Source organism: Aspergillus viridinutans, assembly GCF_018404265.1.
Source record: "Aspergillus viridinutans IFM 47045 DNA, scaffold_13, whole genome shotgun sequence".
NCBI classification, from domain to species: Eukaryota; Fungi; Ascomycota; class Eurotiomycetes; order Eurotiales; family Aspergillaceae; genus Aspergillus; species Aspergillus viridinutans.
In genome coordinates this window covers 933874-952683 of record NW_025091229.1, presented here as the reverse complement: position 1 = coordinate 952683, position 18810 = coordinate 933874, and the positions used below count along the sequence as shown (strand labels likewise).

The 18810-nt window shown below is 51.2% G+C and overlaps 9 protein-coding genes and 1 non-coding gene across 10 annotated transcripts; 6 read left to right on the top strand and 4 right to left on the bottom strand.

Moving 5' to 3' along the window:
* Positions 1–594: 594 nt before the first annotated feature.
* On the top strand, positions 595–1021 carry Aspvir_003106 (uncharacterized protein; the record flags this gene model as incomplete). The annotated part of the gene is made up of 3 exons (XM_043274692.1): positions 595–608; positions 721–845; positions 930–1021. The coding sequence occupies 3 exons, from the start codon at positions 595–597 to the stop codon at positions 1019–1021; spliced, it is 231 nt and encodes a 76-aa protein (XP_043130627.1).
* Positions 1022–1475: 454 nt separating this feature from the next.
* Positions 1476–4069, bottom strand: Aspvir_003105 (dolichyl-diphosphooligosaccharide--protein glycosyltransferase subunit STT3; the record flags this gene model as incomplete). The annotated part of the gene is made up of 6 exons (XM_043274691.1): positions 1476–1746; positions 1809–2940; positions 2995–3588; positions 3676–3756; positions 3844–3867; positions 3940–4069. 6 exons carry the CDS (start codon positions 4067–4069, stop codon positions 1476–1478), a joined length of 2232 nt encoding a protein of 743 aa, XP_043130626.1.
* Positions 4070–4464: 395 nt separating this feature from the next.
* Positions 4465–5238, top strand: Aspvir_003104 (CSN8/PSMD8/EIF3K family protein; the record flags this gene model as incomplete). Its single annotated transcript, XM_043274690.1, has 3 exons — positions 4465–4661; positions 4726–4907; positions 4967–5238. The coding sequence occupies 3 exons, from the start codon at positions 4465–4467 to the stop codon at positions 5236–5238; spliced, it is 651 nt and encodes a 216-aa protein (XP_043130625.1).
* A 496-nt stretch (positions 5239–5734) lies between these two features.
* Aspvir_003103 (ATP synthase subunit e) lies at positions 5735–6172 on the bottom strand (the record flags this gene model as incomplete). The annotated part of the gene is made up of 3 exons (XM_043274689.1): positions 5735–5805; positions 5895–6081; positions 6152–6172. 3 exons carry the CDS (start codon positions 6170–6172, stop codon positions 5735–5737), a joined length of 279 nt encoding a protein of 92 aa, XP_043130624.1.
* Positions 6173–6523: 351 nt separating this feature from the next.
* Aspvir_003102 (putative dynein intermediate chain) lies at positions 6524–8717 on the top strand (the record flags this gene model as incomplete). Its single annotated transcript, XM_043274688.1, has 3 exons — positions 6524–6658; positions 6722–7534; positions 7590–8717. 3 exons carry the CDS (start codon positions 6524–6526, stop codon positions 8715–8717), a joined length of 2076 nt encoding a protein of 691 aa, XP_043130623.1.
* A 326-nt stretch (positions 8718–9043) lies between these two features.
* Positions 9044–10724, bottom strand: Aspvir_003101 (putative MFS transporter; the record flags this gene model as incomplete). Its single annotated transcript, XM_043274687.1, has 4 exons — positions 9044–9067; positions 9134–9233; positions 9299–9663; positions 9717–10724. 4 exons carry the CDS (start codon positions 10722–10724, stop codon positions 9044–9046), a joined length of 1497 nt encoding a protein of 498 aa, XP_043130622.1.
* A 1456-nt stretch (positions 10725–12180) lies between these two features.
* Positions 12181–13332, top strand: Aspvir_003100 (uncharacterized protein; the record flags this gene model as incomplete). Its single annotated transcript, XM_043274686.1, has 1 exon — positions 12181–13332. One exon carries the CDS (start codon positions 12181–12183, stop codon positions 13330–13332), a length of 1152 nt encoding a protein of 383 aa, XP_043130621.1.
* A 651-nt stretch (positions 13333–13983) lies between these two features.
* On the top strand, positions 13984–16445 carry pmt4 (dolichyl-phosphate-mannose-protein mannosyltransferase; the record flags this gene model as incomplete). The annotated part of the gene is made up of 3 exons (XM_043274685.1): positions 13984–14229; positions 14291–15935; positions 15994–16445. The coding sequence occupies 3 exons, from the start codon at positions 13984–13986 to the stop codon at positions 16443–16445; spliced, it is 2343 nt and encodes a 780-aa protein (XP_043130620.1).
* A 483-nt stretch (positions 16446–16928) lies between these two features.
* On the bottom strand, positions 16929–17837 carry Aspvir_003098 (pirin family protein; the record flags this gene model as incomplete). Its single annotated transcript, XM_043274684.1, has 1 exon — positions 16929–17837. One exon carries the CDS (start codon positions 17835–17837, stop codon positions 16929–16931), a length of 909 nt encoding a protein of 302 aa, XP_043130619.1.
* A 706-nt stretch (positions 17838–18543) lies between these two features.
* Positions 18544–18631, top strand: Aspvir_003097. Its single transcript has one exon. It is a non-coding gene; the product is annotated as a tRNA-Asp (tRNA).
* The last annotated feature ends 179 nt before the right edge of the window (positions 18632–18810 follow it).

Sequence of the window (18810 nt, the reverse complement as noted above, 5' to 3'; positions counted from 1 at the left end):
CGAGCCTTCCGCAAAACAAAACGCTCCGTGAAATGGGTGAACAGGCTTCGGGAAGCGTATAAGATTTGATCTACTAATTGGCGTTAATTGACTTGGTGATGATGTGTTGAAGAAAATGACGCTGATGATGATGACGATAATAGAAGTAGTAGTAGACTAGACAGCAGGAGATGGCGAGGATTGGCGCTTTTCTTGGATGTCCGCCGGCGGATGTTGAGTTTGGCCGACCCGAGAGCTCTTTGTGTGGCTGCTGTGAGAAACCTCACTCAATGCTACTTTATGGGAAAAAAGTAGCTTAGAGTCTTTAGCCAGTGAATCTTTACAGATGACTATTTGATGAAGATGCAATTTGAGAGAAATGGTTAGGACCCAAGCTGGCAACAGGAGAGCACTTTACATAGTACAGCTAGCAGCCGTTGTCCGCGTTTGTTCTGCCGGCAGAAAAGCACACCACAAACGCCGACCCTGCTCTCTTCCCGAGTTCCAATCATCGTCAACTTTCCAGGTCATCATACATATTGGCGTAGAAATCACTCCGGCTTCTGTCATCTTTGCCTTTCCTTCATTCAAACATACAGACTCTACTTGCACACAATGCCTGCAGGAATGTATGCCGACTCCATCCACCGCACTACAATCTGCAGCAACTACGAGCAGCTGGCTCAATCACAATCGCACCATACTCTTTCGAATGAGTCGCTGACCAACATCTCTGTCTAGTTTCAATTCAACATATTACGGCAAGGACTACCGCGCTGGTGCGGCTCTCCTTCGCGCTCGTCGCCCGTATCTCTTCAAGAATGCTCTTACTGGGCTCGGTCTCGTCGCTTTCACAATCAGTGTCTGTATGTACTCCACACGAACCCCACTTCTTGAGAAGAAGGCACGACGAGAAGCATGGTTCGCTTATACAAAAGGTAATTTCCCAGATGCATACACCATCCGCGCAGTTGGTCAGGACGAATTCTCCGACGTGAAGGTCCCCGATACTCCCGCAAAACCTCAGCAGCAGAAGCAATGAGCCATCCCGTCTGCCTCTACCTAGCTCACTACGAGTTGGGGAACTTTTCAAAGGCACTTGCGGCCAATTGTTCGATCATTGTATCAGCCATGGTGTATTGGGGTACGGAGTACAGGTGACAAACTGATTATCTTCGCTGTATATTCTCTATGTTGTTTTTATATTGGAATTGTTTCGATCTCTTCTCGCCTCTTTTTTCTACTACACTTTTTACCAGAAGATCTCACGGTCGTGGATCACTTCTAAAGCGCCTTGCCATCTAGGAATCATTTATATATGGACAAAGCTGGTATCTTCGAATCTAGTCGAGCCTTCGTCTCCGTTGGACTCCCGAGGGGGATGGGATTCTGGACTACAATACGGAAATGAGAAAGAATGCTCGACAGTTGTTGCTATGATTTGCACTCATGTCGCGCTATAAATCAGTCAAAAAGAAAAGCTTGAATCCTGTCCTCTATTCGGTTCTCAGAACCCGAGGTCCCTTCTTCTTGGTACTCCGCTTTTTCTTAAGACCTTTGTCGAAGGCAACCGCCTGGTTGTGGTCTCGGCCAAGGTTGTCGAGATCCTTGACCTTGTAGATACGAATGATCCAGTTCTCGCTCGTGAAAGCTTCCTCAAGTGTAGAAAGCTGGGGACCTTCTGTTGGAAGCTTCGACCCGCGGACGCGGTCGACAGCTTGGCCTGACGGGAAGAGAGAGTTGAAATTGTAATAAGACATTTTATACCTGAATCTCTGAATTAGCATGACGCAGCGTAGTAGACACGAGGGGAAAGGGGGAATTCATACATCAAGCTGTTGCGCATGGTTGGGGTCGCTCCATCGTCCACACGATATTCACCCCGTGCAGTAAAGAAGTCCCGTTCTTTGACCTCATCGGGCCAGATACCTTCGGCGATACGGACCATCCACAAGAATTTATTAATGTCATCGCCAGAATAGCCTAGCAGACCACCGAACACCACCAGCACGTAATCAACATCGTGCTGGCGGAGGATGGGGTAGCTGACTTCTTCGCGGGAGCTCATCGCCTTACCAACCGTGGCAATATGGGTGTTGTTCCAGGTATTGTTGTCGACTAGGGTCGGGCGGTCCGCCATGCCACCGATCTGGTAGCCATAATCCCACCATGACATAATTTTGGCGTTCTGAGGAGTGTTCTGACGAAGCCAGTAGTAAGCCTCACGATAATCGTCAATGATGTGTTGGCTTCCGTCTGGCATCCGGCTAGCCAAGACAACGGAAGGAGAAGAGTATGCATTTGAAGTAACCCAGGTGCAGTGTGCAACAAACAGGATCAGGTAGACGACAACAGACGCCGTCATTATAATCTTTGACACATAGGAGGTGATTCCAATATTGGGCTTCCGAACTGAGCGAAGTGGTTCTGAAGACGAGTCTTCATTCGTTTTGACTTCAGATGCTGGTGTCGGGGAAGTGGTGGCCATATAGGTGTCGAGGATCGAAGACAGCGCCAGAGCAGCTGCAACACACACAATAGGGGTCAAGGTCAGCATCAGTCGAACCATGACACCGGCGAAGTAGCTTGCAAGGACCGAGTAAATAATGACGAAGACATGCTCGTCCTTGAGGTCGCGGAAGCACATGTAGACTCCTGCCGGGAAAAGCCAGATCAGGAAGTTCAGATCGAAGAAAAACGCTGGCCAAGCGGTGGGCTGGTGCTCCGAGACCGAGGCAATGATGGGAATGTGGATTTTGGCATAGCCAGTGTCCCACAAGGAGTAGAATCTGCCGCTCCAAGGAGCGATCACTCCCGTCACAGTCAGAACAACAAGCCCAAGGAAACCGAGACCGAAGGTGATGAAGATCATGGCGGTCAGAAGTCTCTGGAACTGCTTGCTTGGGACGAAGCTGCGGACAAACTCGGCGAAGGCCACAAGTTGAAGCAGTCCGAAGACACCTGCAGAATGTCAGCTCCTGAACGTTCATTTGGACTTGCGAAGCATGGACCTACCCAAGGCGGACATGTGGTCGCTGTTTCGAATAGGCAAAAATCCGACGAAGGGAATCTGCATGCTAGCCAGAGTCCCCAGCGCATACCATGTGGTATAGCTGATGTAGATGCGAGTGCTGTATCTACCCATGCACAGAAGTACAAAAACGTGTAGGGGGATCAAGTTCGTAATGAAGACATATCCACCCCATGCCGACACCATGTAGCCGTAGAAAAGCGCGGTCAGCGCTCCCCACATGATAGATCCATTTTTGACAGCCTTGATCCATAGAAAGAATGTGAATACAAGCAGGAAGATGGCAATCGCTTCGTTATCGTAGCTTCCGGCAACCGATCGGGAGATGTAACCAGGGACGATTCCCATGAATGCTGCCGCAAGAAGACCTGCAGAAGGCGAAGGAGACATCTCAGACGTCAGCAGGTACATTGCCAATGCAGTCAGGCCGGAGAATCCTGGCGCCAGCAGGACGCAGATGTTGCGAATATCGACAGGGATAGTGAGGAATCGCAGGATATGGTAGATCACGCCGCTCGTCACCATGAGACCGGGATATAACGTGCCACCAGTGACACGTCCCAAAGGATGCCATGTCCCTATGTTGGAATTTCGATCAGTCTAGAAGCACTCCAGGAGGGTGACATGTTGCTTCATGCACTCTTGTACGGTGGGGAACCACATACGGTCATCAAACCAATCCCAAAAACTATAGAAACCATTCTGTACTAGGTATTTTGTTGCTCGGAAGTTGAACCAGGGGTCAACTATATCATGGAGCGTCAGCATCAATTCGTTCCATCGAAGTTCGTTGAAGGCTGAAGGCCGTTGGTAAACGATTGACCTATACATACATTCGTGGATGATACTCTCGAAGCCTGGTAAAAGGAAATTGATCAGTCGATTTGGTAAATTAACAAAATGAGCATTTTGATCCCTCGATGACTTACGGATAACGCTGAAGAGTCGACTGGCAACTGCTGCTGCTGCAATGGTACATAGGATAATAATCCGCAAAAGGCCGCGTGTGTTTCTGCCAGTCTTGCCCTTTAGGAGAACATCAACAGGTGTTTCGGCCATAATGGCCAGAGGAATGAAAAAGAAATATCAATTGAGAAAAACAAAAGAGAGTATGTCTCTCTCGACGTGCTCTGTAGCCGATGAGAGAGAGTTAGTTGGACGTTTAGTCACGCCAATGTACTGCTTGGGGGAGAGCTTCGCAAGGTGGTCTCTTCTGGAGGCTTGGCATCAGGTACGGTACGCAGTCAGTCTACGTTACATACTAGTCAGTTTGCCCGTATCCGCATCTAACTAAATCGATTATCGGAGAAGCTTGGGGGACCTCCGAGTCGTCCCCGCATCGGCATCGCTACTTGACCTACGCAATCAGCTAGAGAGGTACAATAACACGATTGACAAAGAACCACCCTTTCCATCACAGTCCGACAGACAGCGGCAAGGATATTATTTCCATAATGGATCTACCGCCCCTCTCTCAGGAGCAGCTGTCTACAGTACTCGCAACCGCTCGTTCGGCTTCTGAACTCTACGAGGCATTGTCACAATATGAAGGTCCTGCCTGTTTCCTTTCAACGTCGAATAGCGAAGAAGCGGATCTTTTGAGCTTGTTTTATTCGAGTTTCTTCTTCTCCCACCTTCTCCTTGATGATATGTGAGTCTCACGAATTCTAGTTGCAGACACGCAGCCTACTAAGTACTAACGCAATATTGCATAGCTACGAGGCCCGCGCCATGACGAAGCGGATGCCACAGGACCTAGCGCAAAATGATGCTACCCTTCAAAACTGTTTGAGGTTATTGCGAGCTGTCTGGCAACGAAAGTATGAGCACGTATACAAGGTTCTAAGAGACCTACCGTGGCCTGAGATGCTTGAGCCAACAGTACGAAAATACGAACGTCAGTGCCACATCCTGTACTATATCTCCGACTGACTGGATCCTTATTCTTGTGGTTAGTTCATTTCCAGGAAAAGACCTTAAAGGAAGTCAGCCGAGCCTACGAAGCGATTCGGCCTGATGCGGCTGCAAACTACCTTGGTCTTGATGCAACCGCCGCGAAGCAGGGCGATCCGGCTATCATAAGCAAATTTACAGCCTGCGGGTGGAGATGGGATGAGGAAACCGGGCTCCTCTATCCCCAACCCATTACCACTCCTAGGGAAAAGATTGGACACTCCTCCAACGGGTTGGGCGAGGTCATGGCGCTGATGGGATCTCATTCCGGCTGAAAAAGTCGACGTGGTCAACAAGCGTTACAGCTCTTGCTTGAAGCTATGGTAACTCAAATCGTGAGGAGGAATTAAGACAGTAGCTGTGGCCACCGGCAACCCTGACAGAGCCATTTCGATGGCTTCCTGCTCCTACACATGCCCTCTGGATGCGGCGTCGCTTACAACCTGCACGGAGTAGTCGATAGCGTGCGGGAGATAGAGATCAGCGGCGAAACCGGAAAACCCACACAATTCTTGCTCTTCTGGTCCAACTGTAGTGTACAGATGCAGACACCCCAGGGTATGTACACGTCTCGGAGGAAGATCTATAGGTTAGAAGAACAACAGAAAATCATTCCTTTCGCTCGCAACACGAAACTGGGAATTAGACCAATCAATAATACATATTCGGGGCGGACCCGAGCCATCTTTCTTGTACCAAAGGGAGGTACAGTCTTCGCAAGGAGGAAAAAGCGCCAATCATTCTATATTTCAGTATCCTCAATGATCGAATCTATAGCTCCCCAGCTTTCATCTTCAGGTAGGCCTCCAGGTCGAACCGGCTGTCTTCGGGATCCGTAATGACTGTAAGCAACCCAATTAGCGCGACGTCGCACATGATGCTGGCAGTCAAAGACCAGGCAATCGTGATGAGTCTTGTTGTCAGAACATACCCCCGCTGTCTGTCTTGGTGTCCTTGGGCGCCGTCTTCTTCTTCCACTCTGCCTTGGCCTGCTGGATCAAGCGTTCCTGTCGAGCATATTCACGTGCGGCCTCTGCTTGCTTGGCTTGAGCTGTGATAGAGTTCTGGTGGTAGACGCCATAAATGAGACCGGCAACGAGAGCCGAGTAGCGTAGAACCTGTGATGCAACCGATTCATGTCAATATAGATGGTCGAGGAATCGATGATGGGTGCTGGCGGACACTCACGTTAACACCCTGTGAGGCCATTTTAAGAAGATCCTGTCCCCCGAAGCGGCGAGCAAAAGGATTTAAATGCGAGATTGAACAGCAGGCCGGATACCGAGCAACCGTTTCAAAGGGTATCGACTGTCAATGGCAGGCAAACGGACGGAGATACCTATACAAGAGGCTTGTCAAGGCGAAGTCCTTGTCGCGAGTTTTTCCGGACCGTCGGCCTACTGCGCTTATGTCATCCGCCAAACCGGCCTCCCTTCTGGGTGCGGGACTACGGGATACGGAGTATCTGCGGAACGCGAAGCCGCATGTAAATAATAACCAATTAGTAGTAGGACTGGATGGGACTCCCCCAATTTGACCTCTGCACTCACTCAATCCGTCATGTCATCTGTGCAACAACGTAAAGCTGAAATTCTGGCCAAAAGGGCTAAGCTGGCCGAGCTAAGACGCCAGAGAGAGCTACGACAGAAGGAATTCTCGCAGAGTCGGGCCAGCACCGGAGGAGATGCTTCAGAGGTATGATACCCTGGTCACGAACGTGGAAAGGAAAAGCCAGATTCTGACGTACCGTCTGCAAAGGTCGTCTCGCCTGTGCCGAGTCGCTCAGATAGCAGAGCTGAGCTCGATGACCTGATTGCTCGCCTTGTTGATCGCCCCGGATCGGCCTCTGTCAGCCATGCAGACGGCCCCTCACGAAAAGGCAGCAGGCCGAACTCGGTACTGAGTGCTAGCCAGTTGAGTGGAGATAACACCGAAGCTTTCAATTCCGCCACGAGACCGCTTTCGCAGTCAATCGCCGTTCAGACTGACGTGACGGACCCCTTTGTTGCCTCTTCTGAACCTGCGCCTGCCCCTGAACCTAAGCCAGAAGTCGTTACATACAGCAAGGGAGTGCAAACAGATGACTCGAAGCAACGCCAATCAGACTTGTTGGACTCGGAGTCAGAAACTGGAGAGTTTGAGGATGGTACTGGATCAAGCAAACGCCTAAGCAAGAGGGACCGCGAACACGATGAGGAAATTCGAAGAAAGCTTCGCAGAGAAATTGAGGAGGAATTGCAGGCAACCCAACAGCAGGCTGTTGGTGGGCCTGGTGCCCAGGCTACAAACCTACGTTATCCTTTACGTACGCTCGATGAGGACGAACTGAAGGCCGTCACTTCTTCCGAGGACTTCCTCGACTTCGTTGAACGTTCAGCGAAAGTGATCGAGCGTGCTCTAGATGAGGAGTACGACGTGCTCGCGGACTACGAGCTTGGCGGAGTTGATGGCGATCTGGAAGAAGATGACGAACATGGACGAAAGCGCAAGAGCATCAGGGAGGTTTGCCAGTTCTGGGACGAGCGATGGAGCAAGAAACGCATGATAAGTGATTTGAGTTTCTCTCCGAAGGTCAGTCGTCCCGTATCCCATGAAGATATCTTCACAGGGCTGACTTACTTTGCAGTTTCCGGAACTAGTTCTAGCAGCATACACGAAGAATCCCTCTGCTCCTCATGAACCGGATGGCCTAGTCCAGGTTTGGAACCAACATTTGCAGTCTCGCCCTGAGTATGTGTTCCATTCGACTTCCGATATCTTGACGGCCAAATTCTCCCCGTTTCACCCCAACCTCATCGTCGGAGGATCGTACTCTGGGCAGGTTTTGCTTTGGGATACACGATCGTCCCGCGCCGGTGGTGGTGCTCCTGTGCAAAAGACACCCCTGACTGGGTCAGGGCATACACACCCCGTGTACAGCATCTCAATCATAGGCACACAAAATGCGCACAATATCTTGACCGCGTCGACAGACGGCGTTGTCTGTGGATGGACCGTTGATATGCTTTCCCAGCCCCAGGAGTACCTCGAGCTATCCACACCCCCGCCGTCCAAAACAGAGGATCTGGCGCCCACAACCATGTCGTTCCCCCAATCGGACCCAACCTTCTTCATCGTCGGCACCGAAGAAGGGGGTATTTATCCTTGTCATCGCTACGATCGAGCCGGGGCCAAGGCTGGCACTGACCAACGTCTCGCGTACCGTGGCCATGCAGCGCCGGTCATGTCGACTGCCTTCCATCCCGCGAAGGGCCCGGTTGATCTCGGCGATCTGATGTTGAGCTCCAGTCTGGACTGGAGCGTCAAGCTGTGGCGTGTGCGGCCACCGGCAACAACTGCCCCGGCAACCTCGGCTGCCATTGCGACCACGCAAGTCGTCTCACCTATCCTCGATCTGAACCGGGAGGACGTAGTCTACGACGCCCGGTGGTCGCCTCACCGCCCCGGAGTCTTCTCTCTCGTCGATGGAGCTGGGAATCTCGAGGTCTGGGATCTCTGCTCGGACACCGAAGTCCCCGTTGTGCGGACCACGCCGACTCGAGGCCGTGGCGGTATCTTGACGCGAAGCCTGAACAAGGTGGCGTGGGAAGAACGCGAGGGCAAGCGGCTTGCAACCGGTGGATTAGATGGTGTAATCACAGTCTTTGAGGTAGGAAAGGGCCTCAGTGGTACTCCTGAGGACGTGCCCGCGGAGGAATGGACGGCAATGAAACGGCTGGTTGGGAAATTGGAGCAGAGAGATCGCGTGAACTGAATGAACTACATCTCATTTCTCCTTTGGTGGTCCGAAATTCACTTGGCTGGTTACATATTTTTGACTTCTACGCGATATTTAATATGGACTAGGTTTCTTTGCACGGTGCCCTTGCTTACTTACCATATACCCCACGGACACCATGTTGATGTATGTATGCATGCATGTATTCAAGCCAGGAGAATCAGAGGATAGTGTGGAGAACTATTATTGGAGCAATCTTGCTTTGACAAGAAAGAATCCATCAGTGGCTTGAGGTCTATTTCAAATAAAGTGTGATGGCTAACAGTCTACCGTCTATGACATTATCGACGAGATGTAGAACATCAATAGGTATATCGAAATCCGACCTGACGGAGTGATTAGCGTTGAAAGACCAGGGATGGCTTAGTACCGAGTCGGTCTAAGAAGCATACCTTATTCTGAATAACCCTCCGCCCCCGAGCTGCTTGTTGGTTGCATCGATAGAAGGTAATCGCGAAGACACCCACGATAGCGATCATGAGGATATGCGACCTAGACAAGAACAATACAAATCAGCAAACGTCTTTCTTTCTGGCCCAGCTAACGAGATATCCTACCCGATAGACACCCAGACGGCCGTGGCATACTGCGGCGCCTCCTGCTGCCGGACGATATAACTCCCCGCCACTCCGCCCAAGCCATTGCACGCAGCTACGGCGGCCGCGGTTGTGACCCGTTTCCACTGCCCAACGACATTGTTGGCCATGAAGGCGTTGAGGGCGGCCCAGTTAGAGACGTATGCGCCTGTTGCGAGGAACGTGCCGATGTACCGGACGGTGACCTCAGTGGAGGATGGGAGGCCGAACATCAGGAACCCGGCTATCACGCACAGCGCGTTGAAGGTGATGAGCGGGCCGCGGACACGATAGGTGTCGCCGATCAGAGAAGTGAGGAGGACTGGGATGACGGACCAGTAGTATGGCTGGAAGGGGATTAGGTGAGATAGTCGTGGACTGCGTGGCAGGTCAAACTTACTGGCGTTGAGAGTAGAATCGATTGGTTGCTTGAAAAACCCATTCCCGACTGGAGAATGATGGGAAGGAAGTAACTGAGCGAAGTTGAGACGAGGTTGAGCAGGAAGAACAAGCAAGCGAATCCGTATAGTTTTGGGTCAAGGAAATTGACGAGGATTTTGCGCCAGGAGAATGGATCGGGCACGACATCGTCACGATCTGTCTGGATACGCTGCGCTGCCACCTTGGCCTCCGTCTTGGACAGGAACCAGAAGCTATTCTGCGATTGCTCGGGGAAATCTACCATCCACCAATAGGTGACGATGCCAAGGACACAGGTGATGAGCCCTTGGACGAGGAACATCCACCTCCAGCCTCTCAACCCTGCCTTGCCGTCCAACCGGTTCAGAGCGTAGTTGACAATGGTGCCTGTGGCTAGTACAAGGACCTCTCCGGACTGCAGAAATGCAAAGCGCAGTTGCTGCTCTTTGCGCGTGTACCAGGTACTGATTAAATACGTCAATCCTGGATATATACCAGACATGGCAAAGCCCAGAAGTACGCGCAAGGCAATCATTTGCTTCCAATTCTGGATGAACGCAGTACAGAAGGTGATCAGTCCGAAGCAGAAGGTGATCGAGGCGAACCAGATGCGGGGGCCGATCAAGCGCACGGCAACGGTGCAAGGCAGCTGAGCGACAACACTTGCAATCGTAAAGATAAAGATAGAGACCGAATACCGCGACCCTTGCAAGTCAAGATCCTCAAACATGCTTGTGACTGATGCCGATGAGAGAATGCCCGAGTCAAGGAGGTTGAGACTGCATAGGATCCCCGCGATGGTACAGAGACGTATGTCTACTTTGAGTCGAATGCGTCTTTCCAATGCTGTACACTCTTCCTCGGGGGTATTCTGTATAATGGGCTGTCCTTCTGAGGCAACGAGAAGCGCCGCCTCTTTTGCTGCATCGGGGGCGGATGCCATCTTCTCCGCACTCGCGTCGTTGACTGAATGACATTGTTCCGCCATTGTATGCACTTGCACATTGGCTGTTGTTTTCTGAATGGAGGAATTGTTGAATTACTCAAAAGACCGTCATGATGCAGCGGGTGTAGGAAGAGTACAAGGGGGAAAGAAAGGCGACATGCACTCCTCGACTATTGGATGAAATCTGATTGGATTTTTCCTGGCAGCTGAGACTCTGGACCTCGGTGCTTATCAATATTTTGTACTACCGAGTCCTAGATATATAGCATGTAACGCTGCAGGATCGGACAGTAGTCCTCATTAGTCATGCATCGCCCGAGGATATCAAAGGCGAGCGCATCGGAATGGTTGAAGTGCTGATTCAAGCATTATCAATCTCTGAGTGATGCTCCCTCCCCACTTATCGAACATCATCGAAGATTGTTCTCCAGCCCTAGGTTAGAGCCTCAAAGGCGCTGACCTCGGCTTTTGACCATGAGCAGTCGATCTTAACTATCGAAAGCTTGCTTTGCTTAGTAGTAGATATCCTAGCATCTATTATAATCATAGTCTGTTTTACCTGTTAGCCAACATTCTGTGATCTGTGCTTACAAGTCATGTACCAAGTAGTGTGAATAGTATCCCAAATTTAATAAAGAAAGAGAATCCTTGACCTTCGTGCTGGTCTGTGCAACAGAATGCTTCTGTGTCAATATTGATCAATGAGTATTGCTGGCCGACTCAACGTGGATACATATATCTCCATTGATCCTCATCGCTGGCCGACCATCTATTTATTTATGTACCTTGGATATCTTCGCTGAGTGATAAGATTCATGTGCACTGAGGTCGCAACAAAATTCACCTAAAAGAATACTATTGTCAGAGTTATGTACATCACCTGGCATCAAAAGACTGGATTAGACCCTCCCATATACTCCGTAAAGCGTCACCTTATCTGCGGTGCATCATCGTATCTCATTATTGTATCACGATCTGCATCCTCCGATCCTCCGCCGGGAATCCCGAGTGTCTCAGTGGCCAATTCCTCTGTTCTTAACCCTTCTACCCTTCTAATAAGTGAAACCGACAATTGAGATACTCAGTCACTCGGTGATTTGATATACCATTATCATTTATCCGATTTCGCCCCGCAGTCCCCTTAAAAAGGACCCACGTTTTGCTGCAGCTCGGGCGAAGGGAGCTGCGGAACTGTCTCATGATATGGAGCAGAGTCATAACAAGTAATCCCATATATGGCCTATGGGGAATGGCTCGACTCCCCAGACTCTGGCTGTCTTCGAAAGATCGATCGTACATATATGTAGCCATTTCACCTGTCTCCCAGCTTCGACTGCTTCTCCGCAACGTCTCTGTTTGTTTGATGCTCCCGCTCTGGTCGCCTTCACCGCCAACCAAAAAGTCTGGTATTATTATTGATTTCGTTGCCTCCACCATAACAACAATAATCATCTTTAATCTCTAGTTGGATAACGTTGGTATTCCTACAACGGGCAGTATGGTTGAGCTGATTCCTCCGCCTGATCCTCATACTTTGCTCCCTCCTCTCTTAGCTTGCCTCCCCACAGCGTTTGTCTCGACCCGCCCTCCTCCAGTGCTTCTACCCCTCCTATCACCTATTCTCCGACAGCGTGTTCAGATCCTCAGTTCAGTCTCCACATCCCCGACCGATTCGTGGTTGCGGTTACTATGCTGGGATTCCGAAAAGGCTGAGCGTCTTCAAGCGCTGGTGGATGGCGCAAGCTTCGAGCCTCACCCGGTATCCGGGGAGATCGAACTCCCAGAAGAAGTTCATGTCGCGTACAAACGGGTGGATGAGGAGACATTACACTCGCGAATTCTGTTACCGGAATACAGCTTGAAAGCCGTATATCTCTGGTGTCCCAATGATCAGGATGGAGGTGGGCCCGGATGGCGTGTGGCTGAATTGATGCCCCATGAAGGCGGCGCTGAAAATGACGGGGTCTGGTCATTCTCGATCGGGGAGGCGAATGCTCAGGCAAAGGAACAATTGGTGGAGGATGCTCTTAGGGAGGCAGAGCAGGACCAGAAGGTCGCCCCACACACCCAAGATCAGGACGAAGAGGAGGACGATGACGACGGCTATTGGGCTCAGTATGATGCTACACCTGGCCGAACGCCTTCCGTGAAGACCCCTGCCCCCAATCCACTTTCGTCTCTTCAACGCCAGGATGCGTCCGAAGCTTCGTATTTCTCACGCTACGCTGATGTGCAACCGGCAATGGATAACCACGATCCGTCGGAGGAGCAACCGGACCTTGGTCCAACTTCGTTGAACGGAGACATGCTGGCGAGTTTGCTCCGGCAGCAGGTGGATAGCTCAACCTTGGAAGGACCGGCTCGAAGGAACGGTTACGCCAATGGAACAATTGCCGACGAGACGACCGCGATGTCGCTAGATCATCCTCGGCCGTCTTCCACGTCGTCCACTGCCTCAGAGGCGGCAGTCGCAAAGTTGGAGCAAGAAGCGGAGCATCAGTCTGCTTGTGAAGTCGGCGTGAAGCAACATATCGGCTCCAATATCAAAAGCCTATTCCGGCTTGCGAAAATTACGGGCATCTCACGTGCGGAATTCCAATCTCTGGTCAAGACGGAATTGGAGTTGTTGAATTTGTCTGATGACGAATAAATGCTGGTGAACTCGCTAACTGACGGCTGTTTACGACAAATGATTCTCTTATTTGTACATTATACCATCCTATTTGCTGCCTTTTTTTTTAGCGTTGGGAGGTGCATCACTGTCACACAAGGATATCCATTGGTTTAGGACAACAGATTGCTTGCGTTCGAGCACAACATTGGAATCGATAGGTAATCGAAATTATCACAGACCCCAACAATGATAAAGATAAATCATTCATCATATTTGGCAGGGTAGCATGTTCGAGGCCTCATACCTTCATAAGGTAAGGTAAATAGTTCATAGATTCGACGCTCGGACCAACATCTTGTTCCGTTCCGCGCGTCCTCCGAATAATGACACGCAATCCGCTTACGGACAACTGACCCCCGTAAATATAGCTGGCAGTATATTTTCCTCCCCCACTCCTCTTCCAAGCCTCACTACCATCTGTTCTACTGTATTGTACTCCGTACTACCATGTACTCTCCGTGATCATCATTGTAAGTTATTGCTCAATGGCGATCCTCTGATCCTGGAGCTTATCTTCACTGTCCTGTTCGGTTCGCTGATCTTATCTGTCCATTCCAGCTTTATCTAGGTGATCGACTGTCATTCTCTTAGCCCTTTTTCTTGTCTCGTGTACTTTTTCTTCGGATCATGTCTTCATCTCCTTCGTCCTCTCTTCGCAAGAGAGGCGGGAGGAAGGAGGCTTATTCTCCATTGCCTTCGGACGATGCCTCCTCTCCTTTGTCTTCATCCAAGCCGAGCGTGGCTCCCAAGAGCCAGTCGGGATGGGACTATAGGCTGGCCTTAGTCATTCTCACCATCCTGGCGTTCATTACCCGGTTCTACAAGATATCCTACCCTAATGAAGTGGTCTTTGATGAGGTGCATTTTGGCAAGGTGAGTGACGCTGTTCTCATTTATGAGTTGTACAATCTGACATGGGACTTGATTCTCTCAGTTCGCTTCTTACTACTTACAAAGAACTTATTTCTTCGATGTCCACCCTCCATTTGGCAAATTGCTCTTCGCTTTTATGGGCTGGCTGATTGGCTATGACGGCCACTTTTTGTTCGACAACATTGGCGACTCCTACATCGATAACAAAGTTCCCTATGTCGCTCTCCGCGCAATGCCGGCCACTCTGGGGGCTCTGACCATCCCAGTGGTCTTCCTCATCATGTGGGAGTCCGGATATTCGCTGCCAGCCTGTGTGTTGGCTGCCGGTCTCGTACTGTTTGATAATGCCCACGTCGGAGAGGACAGGCTGGTTCTGCTGGATGCCTCCTTGGTGCTTTCCATGGCACTGAGCATTCTGTGCTACGTTCGCTTCTACAAGCTGCGCCATGAACCCTTTGGCCGTAAATGGTGGAAGTGGCTGCTCTTGACTGGCGTTTGCCTCAGCTGCGTCATCTCTACGAAGTACGTCGGTGTCTTCACATTTGTCACCATTGGTTCTGCGGTCTTGGTTGACCTGTGGAACTTGTTGGATATCAACCGCCCGTCGGGAGCTCTCAGCATGGCCCATTGGAGCAAGCACTTTGCTGCCCGCGCATTTGCCCTCATCATTGTGCCTTTCTTCTTCTACCTGTTCTGGTTCCAGGTCCATTTCGCAATTCTCACCCGCTCCGGGCCAGGCGATGATTTCATGACCCCCGAGTTCCAGGAAACCCTCAGTGACAACCTCATGTCGGCGCAGTCGATCGGCATTGAGTACTATGACACAATCACTATGAGACACAAGGACACCAAGGTGTTCCTTCACAGCCACTGGGAGAAGTATCCCCTCCGCTATGATGATGGCCGTATTTCCAGCCAGGGCCAGCAGGTCACAGGATACCCATTCAACGATACGAACAACCACTGGCAGATTCTGCCTTCTGTTCCCTATCCTGACACCGACAGGCAGGGCCACAGCGTCAAGAATGGCGACATCGTCCAATTCCGTCACGTTGGCACTGACACCATCCTGCTGACGCACGATGTTGCGTCTCCTTACTATCCTACCAACCAGGAGTTCACCACAGTTTCTCAGGAATTGGCTAATGGTGAGCGGCACAACGACACGCTGTTCGAGATCAAGATCGAGAACGGCAAGCCTGAACAGGAATTCCGCACTCTCTCAAGTCATTTCAAGCTGATCCATGTGCCCACTCGCGTCGCGATGTGGACCCATACAACACCCCTTCCTGAGTGGGCCTTTAAGCAAGCCGAGATTAATGGTAACAAAAATGTTCTTCAGACGAGCAATCTTTGGTTCGTGGACGCAATCGAGTCGCTGGAGGAAGACAGCCCCCGTGCCGTCAAGAAAGAGCGCCAGGTCAAGCATCTCCCCTTCTGGCGCAAGTACCTTGAGCTGCAGCGAGCCATGTTCTTCCATAACAATGCCCTGACCAGCAGCCATCCGTACGCCAGTGAGCCCTTCCAGTGGCCCTTCCTACTCCGAGGTGTCAGCTTCTGGACCAAGAATGACACCAGAGAGCAAATTTACTTCCTGGGTAATCCCATCGGATGGTGGATTGCCAGCAGTCTGTTGGCTGTCTTTGCTGGGGTCATCGGCGCTGATCAGCTGTCCCTTCGCCGCGGAGTCGACGCTCTTGAAGAAAGTAAGTACTAAGAATTCTCAGTCCACACAACGACTCGCGGTCTAACCTTGCCTTCTAGTTTGGGGCCATGGCGCTCGTTCTCGTCTTTACAACAGCACTGCCTTCTTGTTCCTTTGCTGGGCTGCCCACTACTTCCCCTTCTGGCTGATGGGTCGCCAGCGTTTCCTCCACCATTACCTTCCGGCTCACGTCGCGTCTTGTATGGTCGCGGGGGCTCTGATCGAATTCATTTTCAACCTGCAGCCGATCTCGGTTGCTAGAACTGTAAAGGGAGACGATCCAACCGGCAAGTCCAAGGCCCATGGTAACGCCGGTCATTTTGTCACCGCGAAGGAACGAATGGGTCGTCAATCGCTCATTGCCGGGTGGGTTGCCACCCTGGTCATTCTGAGTGTGACGATCTGGGGGTTCTGCTTCTTTGCGCCCCTGACATACGGTACCCCTGGCTTGGATGTTGCGGGCGTCAATGCACGGAAATGGTTGGGCTATGACCTGCATTTCGCCAAATAATCAGCTTTCCTTTAAGCGGCGCATTGTCTGGCAGTCGGTCAGGATGTCTAGTCGGATATGATAGGACCTCTTGTGCCTCCTGGGGTTCCTCTTTCCCTTCAACACTGATACTCAGTGAAGCAATTCCCCGGGAATTTCTGTCACGAGTAAATGGTGGATGATGATGTTAAGTGATGCCCTTTTCCTCATTCATCACAGATAATCTTCGCGCTCGAGCCACGTGCAGGCGTGCTATCTCTTCTCTTTCCCGTCCTTCGAGTCTATACTGTCTACGTCTTTCTACATATGTATTTTGATATCCGTTAGCAATAAGCTTCATTTACTGTCTATCATTACTGTAGCATGCGAGCAAGCAACCAAAATGAGGAGACAAAATTCATATTCAGAGCGTACAAAATCTAACACCATCCGTGGAGTATCATATATGCAAAAGTAAAACAGCAGAAATACATCACAAGTCTATATGGTAGGCTATATTTCACCCTAGTAGGCCATTCTTTTGCCGATCTCGCTCTCCCACCCACGGACTCGCTCGAATCCGTTCGACGCAGTCTGGTAGTCAAGCATGGCCTGGTAGACCTCCTCCTGGCTTGTGAGAACAAAAGGCCCGTGCTGCACGACCTTCTGATCCAGAGGCTGACCCGCCGCGAGGATGAAGCGAGACTCTGACTCGGCATTATCCGCGACCGACGCCTCGACATAATCACCCGCCTGGTCAAAGACCACATTATGGAATTCCTTGACGACCCGCGTGGCGTCATTCGAGCCGAAGATCGTCGTCCCGGCGAACGTATACGCAAACGCATTCCAGCCCTTCGGCAGCGGCTGGGAGATGCGACCGCCCGGGCGGATCGTCACGTCCAACAGCCAGACAGGCGTGTACGCCAGGTCGCGCACAGAGTCGACACCATGCGACTGGCCCGAGATGACCTTGACGGTGACGCGGCCGTCGTCGACCTCCGCGACGGGGATCTCGCTCGCGCGGAGATCCCGGTATCGCGGCTCGCACATCTTCAGCTCCTTGGGCAAGTCAACCCACAGCTGCATGCCGACGTTGGGGCTGCCGTCGGGATTCTCGCGGGGCATCTCGGCGTGCATGATGCCGCGGCCGGCGGTCATGAACTGCAGGTCGCCGGGGCCGATGGTGCCTTTGTTTCCGGCGAAATCTTCATGGTCGACGCCGCCGGAGAGCAGGTAGGTGATTGTCTCCTGGCCGCGGTGGGGGTGGTCGGGGAAACCTGCGCCGCTGCCGACGGTGAAGTGGTCCAGCATGAGGAAGGGGCTGAAGTTGCGCAGTTTGGCGGTGCCGATGGACCGGCGGACGCGGGCGCCGGCGCCTTCGGCTTGTTCGATGGCCAGGAAGACCTGACGGATTGTGCGGGGGACGGACATATCGGTGAGGGGAAGGACGATTGGCTCGGTGTGTGTGGTGACGGGAGGAATGGAGGAGGAGGTGATGATGTTGTTCTTTCGCAGGTACTGCGACAAGGTGGTTGAGAGTTGTTCTTTGAGAGAAGAGCTTAGACTTCCGAGATGAGCTGAATCAGAGGCAAACTGATATGAGAGGAAGACTGCTGCGATGCAAACTAAAAGTGATAAAAGGACTTTCATCGATCACAGCCGCAGTTACTTATACTCGACGGGCACAATGTTAGGAAAGCTGTAGAACAGCCTCGAGCTAGGATGGAAGCTTTAAACTGAGAAATATACTACAGCACTGTCAGCGTTAGTCAGTCATTAGTTTATATAACTTCGTATCCTTGATTAGCATAGGGTAAAAAAGTCAATCCACTCGATCAGAGCAATTCCATCTGGGTCTGTGGGGTTTCATTCTCATCGACTTGCCAGAGGTGATGGATAATCCAACCAATTCCCACGGGTGACGCTGCATTGATGGGTAATTATTATTAGATGATTATTACCAAGACCCCTGTCAGCACGCGCTAGGCTATCCTGGGACGCTGCCCCACTATGTCGGGGCGTGGTCTGGGCGTGGAGCCTGAGTTGTCAGGCACCGGGTCTCTATCAGCTCGTATTCACGTATTCATTAAGGTCAGCAGGGTCATATATTGTAAGAATTGCCGATCCTTCCAATAAATCCTCGATGGTCTAACGGTCATGATTTCCGCTTGTCACTCCAATGAGAACGAGCGCGGGAGACCAGGGTTCGACTCCCTGTCGGGGAGGATTCTTTTTTGTGTCCAGAACGTTGGTTCTGGAATGAGCCTATTTTTGCCTTTCTAATTCACATTGCAATGTCAAAACTACAGAGTGCTGGTGCTGCATATACCTTACTAGAGCATACACTATACATTTGTGAACATCTTATTTCTCAGACCAAGGCTATGTACCGTACATATTGAAA